A 17,137-nucleotide genomic window follows, 5' to 3' on the forward strand; every position below is an offset into this window, starting at 1 on the left:
ACCTCTATAGATCTATTGTTTTTAAAGATTTTATTTATTTATTTGACAGAGATCACAAGTAGGCAGAAAGGCAGGCAGAGAGAGAGAGAGGAAGGGAAGCAGGCTCCCTGCTGAGCAAAGAGCCCGATGTGGGGCTCGATCCCAGGACTCTGAGATCATGACCTGAGCTGAAGGCAGAGGCTTAACCCACTGAGCCACCCAGGCGCCCCAGATCTATTTTTTTATAAATGTAGAAAAACTTATAATTTACTGTCTTCAGATACAAGAAGGTGATATGATTAGTCAGGAAAAAACTTTTTAGCCATCCATTCAGAGGCTAGGTGAGTAATAGGTAAGAGCAGCACACCTCTGAATGCACCGGGACAATGACGTTTTCCAGTACCGAACAATTTTGTTTTATAAGAACAGAGCATTAGTACATGCAACAAATAACAAGTCAGCCTGACCTTATTCTGATTAAATTCTGAAAGGGCTTGATTCACTGGAACCTACCTAGAACAAAGTCAGCAAGCACTGGCCAATAGGCTGATTTCAACAGTAGCACCAAGTTGTTCAGGGAACAGACTGCTCAGACTTGAGTTTCTTGGAAAAACAAAAGAGAAAAAGACAAGGTCATCTGCAGAATCGTGATTTTCGGAATGTTTTTCATCAACCATCTCTAACCTTTGTTAGTGCTTTGAGACTACTCTTTATCTTTGGAATCTATGTGGAAATGTATTTTACCTTTTTAATGAGCTAGGGATGTGGGCAACTGTCTCATTCAGCAAGAGTTAATTATATATAATAAAAGGCTTTTTGGGGGGTATATATCTGACTGGAAATTTTAGACAGTTTAATACTTGAGGAATTCAAGTATTTGCTCTTTTTGAAGTACATAAAACAGTATTGCTCCTAGAGGTCTATGTTGTTCTTTGCTCAATCTTTTCAAATAACATAAGCAGAGAGATACCTTTTAAGTACTAAAAAGTGAGACTGATTCTTATTTGTTGGTCCTTTGGCTTCTTCAAAGGCAGTAATCAGTATATCAAGTTAGTTAGCAACACTAACCATGGCGTAGCATGAACTCTGAAACCGGTAGACATGGCTGTGATCTCCTGCTGTATCTACAGAAGCAACAGTGCTTTGCGCGCCTGGTGGCTCAGTGGGTTAAAGCCTCTGCCTTTGGCTCAGGTCATGATCCCAGGGTTCTAGGATCGAGCCCCATGTTGGGCTCTCTGCTCAGCAGGGAGCCTGCTTCTCCCTCTCCCTCTGCCTGCTGATCCCCCTGCTTGTGTCTCAGTGTCTCTCTCTCTCTCTCTCTGCCAAATAAATACATGAAATCTTTTTTTTTTTTTTAAAGAACAACGTTGCTTTAAACTACAGTGTGTACTCCCTCTTTCCCTATCACTCACTCACTTCTGTGTTTTAACTGTGGCTATTATAGTGCATGTAAAAAAACCACTAAAGCTACTTAAAGAGAGTGGAGTTGTAGACAGCCTCAAACATTCTCATGGAATTTCAAAAGCCGATAATGAGGTGAGTTGGTCCTCAGAGAATCTGAAATTAGAATGCTGAAAACCAAGGCTATACTCTTCATCTATCAGGGACCACAGAGCCTCTCGCTTCTGCTTGTGAGTATCTGGATGTTCCTCCAACCCTTCCTTCTCCTCCTCCCTCTGTCTATCTCTTTCTTCTGTGTATCCATTGTTATATACTGCAGTATAGATGTCCGCCTTGAATGTATATCGGCTCTAGTGCCCGCCAGTAACTGGCAACTATCCATGTCAGATTCTTTTTTTTTTTTTTTTTTAAGATTTTATTTATTTATTTGACAGAGAGAGATCACAAGTAGGCAGAGAGGCAGGCAGAGAGAGAGGGAGAAGCAGGCTCCCCAGCGAGCAGAGAACCCGATGCGGGGCTAAATCCCAGAACCCTGGAATCCGATCCTAAGCCAAAGGCAGAGGCTTTAACCCATTGAGCCACCCGGGTGCCCCTCCATGTCAAATTCTTAAGAGCGGAAAGTTGATTGGCTCAGCTCCACTTCTAGAGCAGAAGCACCAAGTTATTAATGAGGGGCAACCCAGAAGAATGGCTGCCTCTGGGTCAGGTATCTATCTCAAAGGTATCATCTGAGGCGAGGGTGTGGGGATAGAGGTGCATGGCACAGGGGCTCACCTTTTCCAGAAACCTTGAGTAGTGTGGGCAGTTGTGGAGCATAGTCACACTCACGCTTCACAGAAACCTGTTCCTTCATGGGTTTCTCGATGCAACAAGACTGAATATTTACCTCCCATCCACACCCACCATGGCCCCAGCACTCCCCTTCTCCTTTCACTCTACCCATCTGCAGACCTATTGTGTCCATTCTCATGTGATTTGCTAGCTCTCTCCTGTCCTATGATCAGAAAGCTTAGGTTACTCCAGGCTTCTTTTTTGCTTCCTGCCGCTTTTCCTTCTGTCTGGTTCTTCAGGCTACTGTGACCACCATGTACTATGAATTCTCAGGGTCTGATTCTCCTGGGGATTACATAATCCCTTGGCTTCACTGCCAAAGAGTTGTAAGGATTAAATTGTTAATTATACATCGAGCTACTTTATGTCCCATGAGTGCACTAGAGCAGTGCTTCTCAAACTTCCAGTGTGCACACGAAATACCTGGGGATCTTGTTAAAATGCAGTTTCAGGAGCTCCGTCATGGGGATGTGAAATTCTGCATTTTTAACAAGTTCTTGGGCCGTGCTGCTGCTGATGCTGATAAAGGAGCAACACTTTGAGTAGAAGACTAGATTCCGAAGTGCAATGCACTTATAAATGTAATCATCTGGATGGGAAGCACCATCCCCAGGCATCTTATGTGCTCTTTCACATCCAAACTGTACCTAGTATGTGATAGATATTCAAACGTTACTTGGGTTATTATTGAACTGGGCACACATGAAATGCAGGATTGTCTGTTCGTCTGTGCCTGCCTTTCTTTCTTTCTTTTTTTTTTTTTGAGTGATTTTTAAAAAGTGCTAAAAATCAGTTACATCAATAAACATTTCTTAAGGGTCTGATTATGCAATAGACATTTCTTCAGGAGGAATGTAATAAAATATTACACTTCGTGGGGCACCTGGGTGGCTCAGTGGGTTAAGCCTCTGCCTTCGGCTCAGGTCATGATCTCGGGATCCTGAGATCGAGCCCTGCATCAGGCTCTCTGCTCAGCGGGGATCTCTGTCTGTCAAATAAATAAATAAATAAATAATAAAGTCTTTAAAAAAATAAAATAAAATATTACAGTTCCTATCCTCAAGGAGGACACTGGCATGTTTACCACTAACTCTAATACGTCTTTACTGGAATGGTGGAAATAATTTTAGAATTGTAGGGGTAACAGTGAGAATAAATGAGCCTGTTTGTGCTGCTAGCTCTTTGACCTTCTATTATTTAAATGTCATTTTTCCACATACACAATGAGGCTAGTGACATTGTTGGGATGTTTATGTGTGATAATGCATATCATAAATATCTGACACATAATAAATGATCACTGCCAGTATTATGAGTAATGCTGGTAGAATTAGGAATATTAGCAGTAATATTTAAGATAGTTTTCATCATCTAGCTAACTCACTCTAGGAAAATACTTTGTTCCTCTCCTTTGTCTCTAAGTCCATACATTACCCTAATGTGCAGTTTCATTTTGTAGGGCTTATCTGCAATTCAATCTTAATATTGTTTTTGTTTAAAGTTTAAACTTCAGAGCGCCTGGGTTGCTCGGTCATTAAGCACCTGCCATCAGCTCAGGTCAGGATCCCAGGGTCCTCAGATCGAGCCCCATGTCGGGTTCCCTGCTCAGGAGGTGGCCTGCTTCTCCCACTCCCCCTGCTTGTATTCCATCTCTTGCTGTCTCTCTCTCTGTCAAATAAATACATGAAATCTTTATTTAAAAAATAAATAAATAAAATTTAAACTTCAAGGAACACTCAGTTTAAGAATTCAGTCAAGGGCACCTGGGTGGCTCAGTCAGTTAAGTGTCGGACTCTTGATCTCAGCTCAGGTCTTGATCTCAGGGTTTTGAGTTCAAGCCCTGAATTGGGTTCCACACTAGGCTTCTAAATAAATGACTGAATGAGTAAATGAATGAATGAACGAATTCAGTTGATTTCCCCTGGTATGGAAAGTGCTATACACACTGCAACAGAAGGACAGAAAGAAAAAATATTTTCCTGCTTGCAGCTCGTTAAATCCAAACTGTTATTTTTCTCTTCTCTCTGATGTCATCATAAATTTATTCAGTAGGAAAAATTAATGTGTTTGAAGTGTTTCTCTCAACCTCTCCAGGCATGTTGGATGAGACGGGAAATACATACATACGTACAAATAAATTCATACACACACGCATACACACAAATTCATAGGTGAATAAGAAATCTGTGTTAAATAATATCATCTCTGTAAAGAAAGTAAATTGGACATACATAGAAGGGAATATTGAAATCACAAGTATTGGCTTAGATTTCATTTATAAATGATAAGCATCTACATAATGAATAACATCTGTATTCTTTGGCCAGGGCCAATAAACAGATATATTACACATTTTTTTAAGGTTTATTTATTTATTTGAGAGAAAGCAAGCAGGGGGATGAGAAGAGAGAGAGGGAGAGAGAGAATCTCTAGCAGACTCCATGCTGAGCTCAGAACCCAGTATCAACACCGGGCTGTTTCACAATTTCACAACCCTAAGATCAAGACCTGAGTGGAAGTCAAGAGTTGGACGCTTAACTGACTGGGCCACCCAGGTGCCCCTGTACTTGCCACACAAAGTAGAAACCAATTTGCAGTAAATGAACCATTTTTGATTGATCATACATTAAATAATTTCTAGGATGAAACTGACAAACCATCTCCTTTAACCTCAAATAAAGTAGCATATCACCAGGAGTTTCAAAAAGAAAAAGTTGGTTGAAACAACAAATGTTGGATGTTAAGTGCCATCATTCAGGAAATCTTAAGGAGACTTACCTGTGGGAGGTTGGCACATGGGCCTCAGAGTCATAACTGTTACATCATCTTATTGAGGAAAAGTACTTACAAAGAAGACTTTGGAAACAAACATTTTTTTTTTACAGATTTTATTTATTTATTTGACAGAGAGAGAGATCACAAATAGGCAGAGAGAGGAAGGGAAGCAGGCTCCCTGCCTAGCAGAGAGCCCGATGTGGGGCTCGATCCCAGTTCCCTGGGATCATGACCTGAGCCGAAGGCAGAGGCTTTAACCCACTGAGCCACCCAGGTGCCCCTGGAAACAAACATTTAGAGTTGACCCTTGAACCACACAGTTTGAAATGCGTGGGTCCCCTTATATATGGCTTTTTAAAAAAAAATAAATAACAATAATACTATAAATATATTTTCTCTTCCTTATGATTTTCTTAGTAACATTTTCTTTTTTCTAGCTTACATTAATCCAACTGTAGAGTGTAGAATACCTATCACATACAAAGTATGTTTTAATCAACCATTATGTTTATCAGTAAGGCTTCCAGTCACCAGTAGGCTATCAGTAGTTATGTTTTTGGGGAGCCAAAAATTTTACATGGATTTTAAAAAAGTTTTGTTTAATTAAGTAGTCTCTATGCCCAACGTGGGGCTTGAACTCACAATCCTGACATGAAAAGTCATTGGCAAAAAAAAAAAAAAAAAAAAAGTCATAGGCACTATTGACTGAGTCAGCCAGGCTCCCCTAGAGGTGGATTTTTGACTGGAACAGGGGGTCAGCGCCACTCACCCCTGCATTTTTCAAGGGTCACCTGTATTATTTTTTCATTAGCTAGTTCTTTTTTTATTACCTATGTCATCCAGATGTTACCCTGAATTTCAAGCCCTCCAGTTTCCCAGGGTCAGCTTGTTCTTTAAAATATAATTTAGATGGACTCAAATCATAGTCTCACATACAAGGAGTTCCCAGCATCTTTCCCAGTATTTTCAGTAGTTGTGAGGGGAGCTTATGTCTCTCCTGGACGTCTTTGCTTCTGAGTTCCTTCTTATGCTGGCTTCATACAGGAAAAAAGAAACTGAAATACCCCATGCCACCCACATGATTTTTTTTTTTTTTTTTTACGCCAAGTTAGGTAATGCAAATGAACACACTTCAGTAAGTACAAAGTACTACCTAGGGGAGGTAATAATCTTACTAAATTAGAAAGTGACATCAAGTGTTGTGAATGCTCTAAGAGTAGACTGGAAGGGGGAACACAGAAGATAGTGAAACAGCATCTTCTTGTATCATCTGGCCAAAAATAGAGAAAAGAAAGACATCCTGATGAGATTTTGAAATGAATTAGATTATCTGTGGGTTGTAATAAGAAAGGAAAAAAAATACGAAGAAGAAGAAAAGAAATTTACCCATGAAAGTTTAAAAGGGAACAGCCAAAGTTCATCGTGTGATTACAAAAATCCAGAAATCAACCCCGAAAGAGAGAAGGGTCACCAGAATACTTTGAAGCTGGGTGAGCTGGTAATGACAAGGAGCACATTCTCCTCACCCTTTCTGAGAAGGCAGAGCCACGTGGCCTTTGTCTCATTTCTCTGGGGATGGCCAGACCTGTTGTTGTTGAAGCAGTAGCTGCCAGCGCGTTAATCAGCTGCCCCCCAGCTCTTGTGTGCCCAGAGCATTCAGTCTCCTCAGTTCTTACACTACATTCCATTTTTCCGAGAATTTGTTCCCAAATTTTTTTCCAGAAACTATTTCTAACATGATAGTCACAGTTTCCTAACTGCACACATCACATTCATATGATCTTATCCTCAAATGCCCTGGATGTACTACTATATAATCTTATTCGATGGGACTGAAAGAAATTCTGGTTGGTGAGGCTTGTGTTTTTTTCTTTTCTTGTTGTTGTTCTTTGTCTTTTCTTTTAAGGGTAGAATATACTTCATTTATCTTGGGCAGTTTTAAACCTATGTCAGAAGCTGCTGGTGTGTGTGTTTGTTTAATATATCATTTTGTCTCTTTTTTTCCCCAAGATTTTATTTATTTATTTGACAGAGAGATAGAGAGAGAGCACAAGCAGGCAGAGGGAGAGGGAGAAGCGGACTCTCCGCTGAGCAGGGAGCCTGATGCGGGGCTCGATCCCAGGACCCCGGGATCATGACCTGAGCCAAAGACAGACGCTTAACCAACTGAGCCACCCAGGCGCCCCCCCTATGTCAGAAGTGTTAGTCTATACCAGTAGAAATCCCATTCAGACAATATTGATCAGAAAAGTCAAGTAATATCTATTAGCTTTCAAGGAAAAATCAAATAAGGAGAATTTAAAAGAAAGTGTTCCTGTATGAAATATAATTTGAGGATGTGGAATGACACCGCCTTCTCCACCTGCTTTCCTTGGATGGGGTCCCGGGAGTGTGGGGGCCCTGACTGCTACCTGCACTGGTCAGTTACCCTTTTAGCCCTATCTCATTTGCAACTGCCTCATTTGGTAGCATTTGTAGAAGAGTTGTCTGGCTTCCTGGTTCCTAAGAGAGGTACTATGTACGTACGTACGGCAGATCCTTTTTTGTTGGAGAAAGACTGGCATGGAGTCACAGCTACACAGGAGTTGGTGGGGGCAGGACCATATAGAGCAGCAGTGCCAAGATGGGGGGGAGGGGCAGGAGGGGCTGCCTCCAGGACCAGGCATGCTGTGGGTCCAAAGCCCTCTTTATCAGTGATCTGGCCCCACGTTGACCATGTGGAGGATAAACTTCGGGCACTCTCAGCAGCCCAGTACTTGTAAGATGCCATGACTTGTGCAGCTCTGAAGAAATGAGAGAAAATGGGTCACCTCAGAAATGGGTAATTTTCCTTATCCTTCTCTGAAAGAATGGGCCAACATAACCAAGTCATCGTACAAGCAGGGAGAATTGCAAAGGAGGTTTTTAAGAGCTGTGGCACTTAAAGGATTCCCTTCTCTTTCCAAGAGCCACTGGTCGCTTCTAACTTCCTAGGGGTTCACTTTGCCTCTTTTATTTTTTTTCACCCAGGTCGGTGTGCCATTTGTTGAGGTTCTGCTTTCAAAAGTTGTTTTCTAAAGTAAAGGAAAGTTTTTAGGAAAGCCCTTCAAATAGTGACATGAGAACCAAACGTGGTCGGCCTCTGGGAAATGTAGATTTGAAGGGTCATGCCTAGGCCAAAGCACTTGGTACGATACGTTAATTAATCCCAAGCAGGTCATAATAGATTCAGTAACCCCATTTTACAGACTGAAGTTGAATTGTGAACACATTTTTCAAGGTAAAAATAAAGCACAGAAGCCTGTGTGAGTTCCTTTGTCAGTGTCCGTGTTGGTCCAAGCCACTTTCGGCCAGTATCTGCCAGTGAATCTGTAATTCAGATGAAAACAATTGTTTTAAGTCAGTATCCAGAAAATGAGTAGCCAACGTGACTGCTATTTTTAGTGCAAAAATATATTCAAGATCAAAGCCATTAATGTTTGCCTGTTTTATTTAATCATATGCCTTTTACCTGGAAGATACAGGTCTTCTGGCATACAGATGAGAGTACAGGGATGATTCAGGCTTTGTACTGTCCAAATTAAATTCTAAAAGCCAGGATATTCATCATTCTGACATCTCTTTGCAGATGCAGAATGTGTATTGAAATATCTCTTGAAGTGTGTCTTGTTTACTTGAGGAATACATTTACCAGGTCATGTTAATTAGAAATAATACCTGAGTAAGGTCTATAATGTATCTCTTTTTTAAATATGAAATTGAAGCACTGCTTTTCTCAGTTGCTAGAATGGCTGTTTCTCCTGATTACCCATATTTTGGATTTTGAGGTTTCCTTCTAAATAGTTTATACTTTTTCCTTGGGTTTTCTTCAGAATCCATTATTTTTGGCTTTATTATAATCTTAGGTTATAGATATTAAAAATGGAAAAGTGAGGAAAAGATATTTGACAGGACTCACTCCCTACTATTAAGATTTCTTATAATTTAAAAAAAGATTTCTTGTAATTAAAACTATTATATTATTATAAGTTGTAGGAGGTGTGCTCTTTGTAATACTTCAAAAATACAGTTTTACATATTGAGCCTATTTAATGGTCCTTCATTTTGACATTTTTTGACATTTTTTATATTTCCTATGTAAAGAACAAGAGGATTTTATGACTGAGTAAAAATTTCCAGGTACATCCCTGAAACCATTTTCCATGGAATTTCAGTGTTACCAAAATAAATAATGTGAGTTTACCTTGAACCTCATTGATCTAAATAAACTCCCAGTAGTCATAGATACAGTTGTGTAGTAGAACTTCCAAAGGGAAAGTTATCATTTTCAAGAGAATTAATGGATCTTGGGAAAATGTGTAACTTACAGGCGCCTAGGTGGCTCAGTCAGTTGGGTGTCTGCCTTCGGCTCTGGTCACGATCCTGGAGTCCTAGGATCGAATCCTGAGTTGGGCTCCCTGCTCAGCAGGGAGCCTGCTTCTCTTGCTCCTTCTGTCCCTTCCCCTGCTCCTTCTCTCACTCTCTCTCTCTCAAATAAATAAAATCTTAAAAAAAAAAAGAACATGTATAACTTAGAAATGACAAAACTGTCTTTCAAAAAACAAGATTATGGAAATGACAGAGTGAGCCCTAGGAATCCTCAAATTTGCCTTTAAACAATGCTGCCTTTTATGCAGTGCTCAATGAGACCTTGGTCTATTCGGCCAACAAGATAGAGCTAGAACAGTGAACGTGCACTTCTCAAATTTATTTTTTCATAACCTCTGTTAAAGTTTCCTGAGCACCTCAGGATGTGCATGGTCCATTCGAACCAACTTTATGAAGCAGTGCGTTAGATTTAATCCTGTCACCTCTACTCAAACAAAGCTTCAATCTAGCAACCGAAAATTGGCTTTTGCCGCCATTTCAATACAGAGAGCTAGTATAAAGTGATGACGTAACACATTCCAAATATAAAAGCATTTATATAGAAGTTGTCTGAGTTCTCTCGTCGCCTCTTCTCTCTTCCAGGTGTTTCATCCCGAACATCTACGCAGCTCTGTTCACAGCGGCCCTTGTTCCTTTAATGTGCCTTGTGGTGGTGTTTGTGGTGTTCATCCATGCCTACCAGGTGAAGCCACAGTGGAAAGCATATGATGATGTCTTCAGAGGAAGAACAAATGCTGCAGGTTTGGAATGAACCCTATTTGCACTTTGGAGATGGGAACTTCTTAATGGTGGGAAAGCGTCACTGAATAATTGAGAAAGAAAGAAAGGAAAAGATGGAAGAAAGGGAGGGAGGGAGGGAGAGAGGAAGAGAAGTTAGACTCAGATTCCAGCTCTGAACCATAAGTTATGCTATGGCTCCTTAGTTTCCCCACTCCTTGGCACTTTCTGACATGTCTCTTTCTTCAGGGCTTCATAGATTTTATAGCCAGTTCAAGTTTTGTCCTTAAGATATTAATGTTCAGGTAAATGCCTCACAGCCTTGAGAGCTGCTTCCCCAGGCTTTCAAGTCAAGCAAGAACAACCTGTGTTCAGCCTGTGAAATCTATTCATTTCTCTCAGCTTCTGAGACTTCATCACAGACAACCCTCCCTAACGCTCACGAGTGCCATGGTTTGCATGTGGAGTTCTGATTGTGCTGACAGATGTTTAAAAACATTTGTGATCGGAGGGCTTCATAACTGGCTACACATGTCTGGTTACTTAAGAGTGAAAGTCTTTCCAACTCAAATTGGCTTTCAGTGCAGCTCATTTTTTCCCTTTGAATCATACTTTACATAGGTTTTTATGATCTGATTCTTTCTTGTTGTTGTTGTTAGATTAGAGTCTCTCAGGAATTTTCTTAATGAGGAACAGTAACCACACACCTGCATGGAGAAAATTCCCTCTAAAATGGTGTGAGTGACAGGGACATTAGAGAGAATCTTATGAGCTGGGGCTGGGGATCCCTCAGGCCAATGAAGAAGTCTCCTCTTCTCTAAGTTTTTATAGTTCTAAAGCCAAATGTGTGAGAGGAATTTTCACATTTTCAGAGCTTTTCAAAGTTTAAGCAGGATACCATATATGAAGTCCTTTGAATAGTGTTTAATACATTATCATCAGCTCAATAGATATTGTCACAGGATAATAAAAGGAGACCCTCTACTGTATGAAGTGCCTTTTAGTTTCCAAAGTGGGTCAGGGAACATGGGAAAAGATTTTCCTCATGAGGTAAAGAGAATGGACTTTTTGACATTAGTTTGTGGGCCAGTTTGTAGGATAGCTGTATCTACCAGCTCTTCTCTCTTCCTCCCCATTTAAGCATGCAGTCATTATGTGGGCAGAAATATTATTTAAAGTTATAATTAATCTTAAATTCTTTAAAAAAAGAAACAATATTCAATGTAGAAATCCTACTTTTTCTTTTTATTTTTTTTTTAATTTATTTATTTGACAGACAGAGATCACAAGTAGGCAGAGAAGCAGGCAGAGAGAGAGGAGGAAGCAGGCTCTCCGCTGAGCAGAGAGCCCAATGCGGGGCTTGATCCCAGGACCCTGGAATCATGACCTGAGCGGAAGGCAGAGGCTTTAGCCCACTGAGCCACCCAGGCGCCCCAGAAATCCTACTTTTTCATAGGACATAACATTTATCCAAAAACTGCTTTTTATTCAACCTGGGATTCATTTTTTTTTTTTTAAAGACTTATTTATTTATTTATTTATTTATTTATTTATTTATTTGACAGACAGAGATCACAAGTGGGCAGAGAGGCAGGCAGAGAGAGGAGGAAGCAGGCTCCCCGCAGAGCAGAGAGCCCAACGCGGGGCTTGATCCCAGGACCCTGGGATCATGACCTGAGCCGAAGACAGAGGCTTTAACCCACTGAGCCACCCAGACACCCCCTGGGATTCATTTATACATGTTCTTTTTTTGAACAGAAGGTTTGTTTCTTTCCCCAAATGATAAGATTTCTTCTCTTCTCTGTATAATAATAAAATGCTAGTGTTTGGGCGCCTGGGTGGCTCAGTGGGTTAAAGCCTCTGCCTTTGGCTTGGGTCATGATCCCGGGGCCCTGGGATTGAGCCCCACGTCGGGCTCTCTGCTCAGCGGGGAGCCTGCTTCCTAGTCTCTCTCTGCCTGCCTCTCTGCCTACTTGTGATCTCTGTCAAATAAATAAATAAAATCTAAAAAAAAAAAAAAAAAAGTTTAAAAAAAATGCTAGTGTTTGCATGTTTTCAAAAGTGAAACATAAGGGCCTAATGTAATGAGTTAATTCTTCTTCATGGCTAAATCACCTTTTGGATATGCTCCATCATAGATATAGTAGATAATAATACTCCAATTATCTGAAAAACATAGCCCTCAAGCATTAAACATAATGCTAAAAGCCTCAGCACTTGTTTCCCAACTAAGGAAACCTCTTGCCATGAAATATTAATAGCAGTATTGTTCTATTATAGCTTTTCAAATAAAATTATTATATTTCTAATTCCCCCATTCCCATGACGATTTGGTCTAATAGTCAGTATTTCACACTTGGACTCTTACACTATTTCCTTGATGGTCACTAGTTCTAGTCTTTTTCTTCTCCATCTCATTTTCTCAGATGTCTGTATTTCAGCAATGTAAAGTGGGTTCCCTCTTTCCAGCATTACAGCCATTCAGGTTCTCTCTCATTGCCTGAGAAAAAAGCCAGTCTCTTTGGCCTACAATATAGGAGTCCCTACTGTCCACCCACCCAGGCCGTCTTTTCATCCCCAAGTCAGTTACTATTTATTCTGCCTTCTGACCATGCCATGTATTTACTCTTTCCTAAAATTACCTGATCCCACCATCTTTGCTCATGTAAGGAGACCTCTACTTTGAACTCTTCATTATTAGTTGATAAAAATCTGTGTGTTTAGTAAGTAATGTGGGGAAATGTGGATGAGAGAGAGGTGGGAGGGTTTTATTACCCTCTCATAGTCTCCATTCACTCCCCACAGCTGTCCAAAATACACCCATAATCTAAGTAAAAATGGTTTGCTGGATAAATACAAGTTAATTCCCCTAGACCTCCCTTTCAACAAAGTACTACTCAGTCTTCCTTAGAAATTCTGAAAGTTCCCATCGTGCTACCTCTTCTCTGAATTACAATTGCCTCTTCACAGAACCACACCAAGTAAAAATTGCCTATTTCCTCATCTATGCCTTTGAGGCACTTTTTCCCTACAGCCATTATAGCACTTATCTTAGAATGAAATGGTGACTTCTTTTGGTGTGTGTGGTTGATTTCATTAATAAATTTGGAATTCTTGGAGGGCAAGGGCCATTTATGATTCATTACTGTATCACCATGGCCTTTTAGAGTACTCAGTGGCTAGCAGGAGCATAGTTAATATTTGTTAATATTAATTAACTATTGTTAATAGTTCATACAATAAATGAATAAATTAATCACAGATGTACCATAAAATCATATAGGTTTGTATCCTTAAGCTAAATATAGCACTGAAAAGAAGAGGAGTCATCAAAAGTAAAAATTAGAGTATTTATTTCGTTGATCTGTTTGTAGATATCCCTTTGAACGTTATTATCATTGGGGCTATAATTGTTTTCTTGACTTCTGAGATTCTCAAAAATATGTGTTCACCTCTGACTGCTGGCCTAATCTTTTCTATTTTATTTGCAACCTACTATAATACACCTCCTTTTGAATATACTCCACATATTCCAAATTCAAGATTGCTAGAAGGAAAAAAAGAAAAGAAAAAACACGTCTACTCCACCAAGGAGCATTTGATGCCCTTTTTGAATCTTGCTGCTAAAATTCCATTGCCTTGAGAAGTGTCCAGTCAGGATGGCACTGTAGATCTGTGTATTGCCCTCTGCCGTGCCCCATAGGAGCCTTTACATAAGAGTTAAGAGACAATAGAACAAGAGAAGGTATTTTTTATTTATTTTTTAAAATTTTTTTCTTAAAAATTTTATTTATTCATTTGAGAGAGAGAGCACAAGCAGAGAGGCAGAGAGAGAGGGAGAAGCAGACTCTCTGCTGAGCAGGGAACCTGATGTAGAACTTGATCCCAGGACCATGGGATCATGACCTGAGCCTAAGGCAGACGCTTAACCATCTCAGCCACCCAGGCATCCCAAGGGAAAATATTTTTTTAAAGTGGACATCTCTGTGGCTCAGAAACAGAGCAGGAACACAAAGTAGTAAACTGGACTGAAATGATGGGCCCAGTGTTTTTTGTGTCCACAAGCCAGTGACTGCAGGAGTAGCTCAACTGCCGTGGGGTGAACTGGGACCTAAAAGATTTCACCTAAGACGGAGACTGGAGCAGTAGCACCTGCATGAAAGAAGCCTGAGAAAGCCCTGGCGCCGTAGCCTGCACTTGGCTAAAGGCCTTTGGAAGTCCCGGGAGAATGGAGGCAAAGCATCTCCTCAGTTCCCTGGGCCCAGTTCTCAGAGTTAGTGGACTGAATAGCTGTCCTATCACATGTCGCCATGGGGACAGGAAGCCCAAGACATCGAACTAGTTCTCTTGGAACAGGAGAGCTGACCGGAGGTGCCCATGAAACATTTGACAGAAAAAGGTAAGCAGACAAAGAGAAAAAGCAGAGACAAATGCTTTCTACTCAGGATTAGCTCCCATATAGAAGTCTCAAACATTGGAGGAAAACGAACAGCCCTTAAAGTCAGCCATCAAAACGCTGAATTTAGGGGTGCCTGGGTGGCTCATTGGGTTAAAGCCTCTGCCTTCAGCTCAGGTCATGATCCCAGGGTCCTGGGATCGAGCCCCACGTCGGGCTCTCTGCTCAGCAGGGAGCCTGCTTCCCCCTCGCTCTTTGCCTGCCTCTCTGCCACTTGTGATCTCTTGCTGTCAAATAAATAAATAAGTAAAATCTTTAAAAAAAAAAAAAAAAAGGCTGAATTTAAGCCAGAAAAGAATTTAAATAGACAATAAACTATAAATAACTTTGAGAAGTATGTTAGGATCCTAGAAAATACAGAGCAGGAATCCTCAGACTGTGGCCCTCCTGGCTGCTTACCTGTTTGCCCATGTCCTCTCTTCCTTAACAGCTTTTTGAGGTGTCATTTACAGGGGAAGGTCATCTGTTTAAATTGTGTAGGTCAGTGGTCTTTAGTATGTTTATATAATCGTGTGACGATCACCATAAGCTAATTTAGAACGTTTTCGTCACCTCAGAAAGAAACCCCATTCCCATTAGCAGGCGCTCCCCATCCTACACTTCCCTAGGCCCTAAGTAACCATTAATCAACTTCCTGTCTCTATAGATATGTCTATTCTACACATTTCCAATAATTGGATCATAGAATATGTGGTCTTCTGTGTCTGGATTCCTTCACTTAACGTAATGTTTTCAAAGTTCCTGTGTATTTTAGCAGGTACCAGCACTTTGTTATTGCTATTTTAACTGACAAATAATATTCCACTGTATGTGTACAGTACATTTTGCTTATCTGTTCATCAGTTGATGGACATTTGGGTCATTTTCACCTTTTGGGTATTACAAAGAATGTGCTATGGACATTCATATGCAAGTTTTTGTATTAACATGGGTTTTCATTTCTCTTAGGTATATACCTAGAAGTGGAATTGCTGGGTCATATGCCAGCTCTGTGTTTAATATTTTGAGGCACTGCCACACTGTTTTCCAAAGTGGCTGCCGTGACCTGTTTTTGTAAGTAAATTTTTCTTGGAACTGAGCTACACCCATTTGCTTACATATATTCTATGGCTGCTCTCACAATGCGGAGTTAAATCTGTGTTGTTGCAACTGGGACCATGTGGCTTGCAAAACCCAACATGCTTAATATCTGGCCATTTACAGAAAAAGTTTAACAACTGACCCGCATATAAAGAAATATTTATCCACTAAAAACAATGAAACATAAGAAACAAAAATAAATATAAACAGGCAAATATCAGAAATCTTAGCACTGAAAAATATACTCTTTGAAACTTTAAAATACCTTAATATTCGAGATAAACCCCAGGTGAGAAGCAGAGACGAGGAATGAATTAGAATCTGATGCTAGGACTGAGGAACTCAACAAGGTGACATATAAAAAAGAGAATATACCAAAACTAAGCTAGGAGGTATGAGAAGAAATGGCCAGAGAAAAATATATAGGGAGTGGAGAAAAAGAAGATTTGAAGAGGTAATGAATGGTTGAGAATTTTTCAGTACTGAACAAAAATTAACACAATTACACATAAAGTAAATACCTACATTATAAAAAGGGGGGTTGAGAGAATGCTGAAAAGTACAGTATATTAGCAAAGCACAAAGTACCTTTTGAAAATTCCCATGTCTGTATTTTTGAAAAACTGGAGAATGAACCCCTTTTCCTTTCTTTTTTTTCAAGAATACCATTTTCTCTCTCTCTCTTTTTTTTTTAAGATTTTATTTATTTATTTGATACACAGGATGAGAGATATCACAAGTAGGCAGGCACAGAGAGAGGGGGAAGCAGTCTCCCTGCTGAGTGGAGAGCCCGAGACAGGGCTCGATCCCAGGACCCTGAGATCATGACCTGAGCCGAAGGCAGAGGCTTAACCCACTGAGACGCCCATGTGCCCCTGAACCCTTTTTCTTCACTTCTGATATTCTGTATTGTTTATAAGTGGCCACCCCCCCCACTCCAGAATTGAGATGCCACAATGAAACACAGGCCACCAAGTTCTCTGTGACCCTAAACTTCAGAGGCAACACGCAGACCAGTGCCCAGCTCTTCTCCGCTTTCCTCTGAGAAACCTGCAGTTTTCCTACCCCATGTATACTTAATACCTGAGAAGGAAGGTGGTTCTAATTAGGCTCAAGCCTGTCCCACTTGGTTCTGTGGTTCCAAGCATACCCAAAGGCAGCCTTTTTTTTCCCCGTAAGACAGCTTAGATGGGGGGCACCTGGGTGGCTCAGTGGTTAAGCCTCTGCCTTCTGCTCAGGTCATGATCTCAGGGTCCTGGAATCGAGTCCCGCATCGAGCTCTCTGCTCTGCAGGGAGCCTGCTTCCTCCTCTCTCTCTCTCTGCCTGCCTCTCTGCCCGCTTGTGATCTCTTTCTGTCAAATAAATAAAATCTTTAAAAAAAAAAAAGAAAAAGACAGCTTAGAAGGTTTATAATTTAGTTAGATTTTGCCCTGCATTTTTCTTTAACTATATGAGCATTTTCAGGTAGATGGTATCATGAAAAGTAGATT

General features: G+C 40.5%; 1 protein-coding gene across 1 annotated transcript in view; it reads left to right on the forward strand.

The window, feature by feature from the left end:
• LOC111148290 (adhesion G protein-coupled receptor V1) overlaps positions 1–17,137 on the forward strand; it is a 507,584-nt gene that overhangs the window by 398,909 nt on the left and 91,538 nt on the right. The window contains exon 86 of the mRNA XM_022504771.1: positions 9,976–10,133. Within this exon, the coding sequence (XP_022360479.1) occupies positions 9,976–10,133 (158 nt within the window). The remainder of the gene's footprint in view (positions 1–9,975; positions 10,134–17,137) is intronic.

This window comes from Enhydra lutris, unplaced genomic scaffold (assembly GCF_002288905.1).
Source record: "Enhydra lutris kenyoni isolate GAN:26980312 unplaced genomic scaffold, ASM228890v2 scaffoldscaffold19, whole genome shotgun sequence".
NCBI classification, from domain to species: Eukaryota; Metazoa; Chordata; class Mammalia; order Carnivora; family Mustelidae; genus Enhydra; species Enhydra lutris.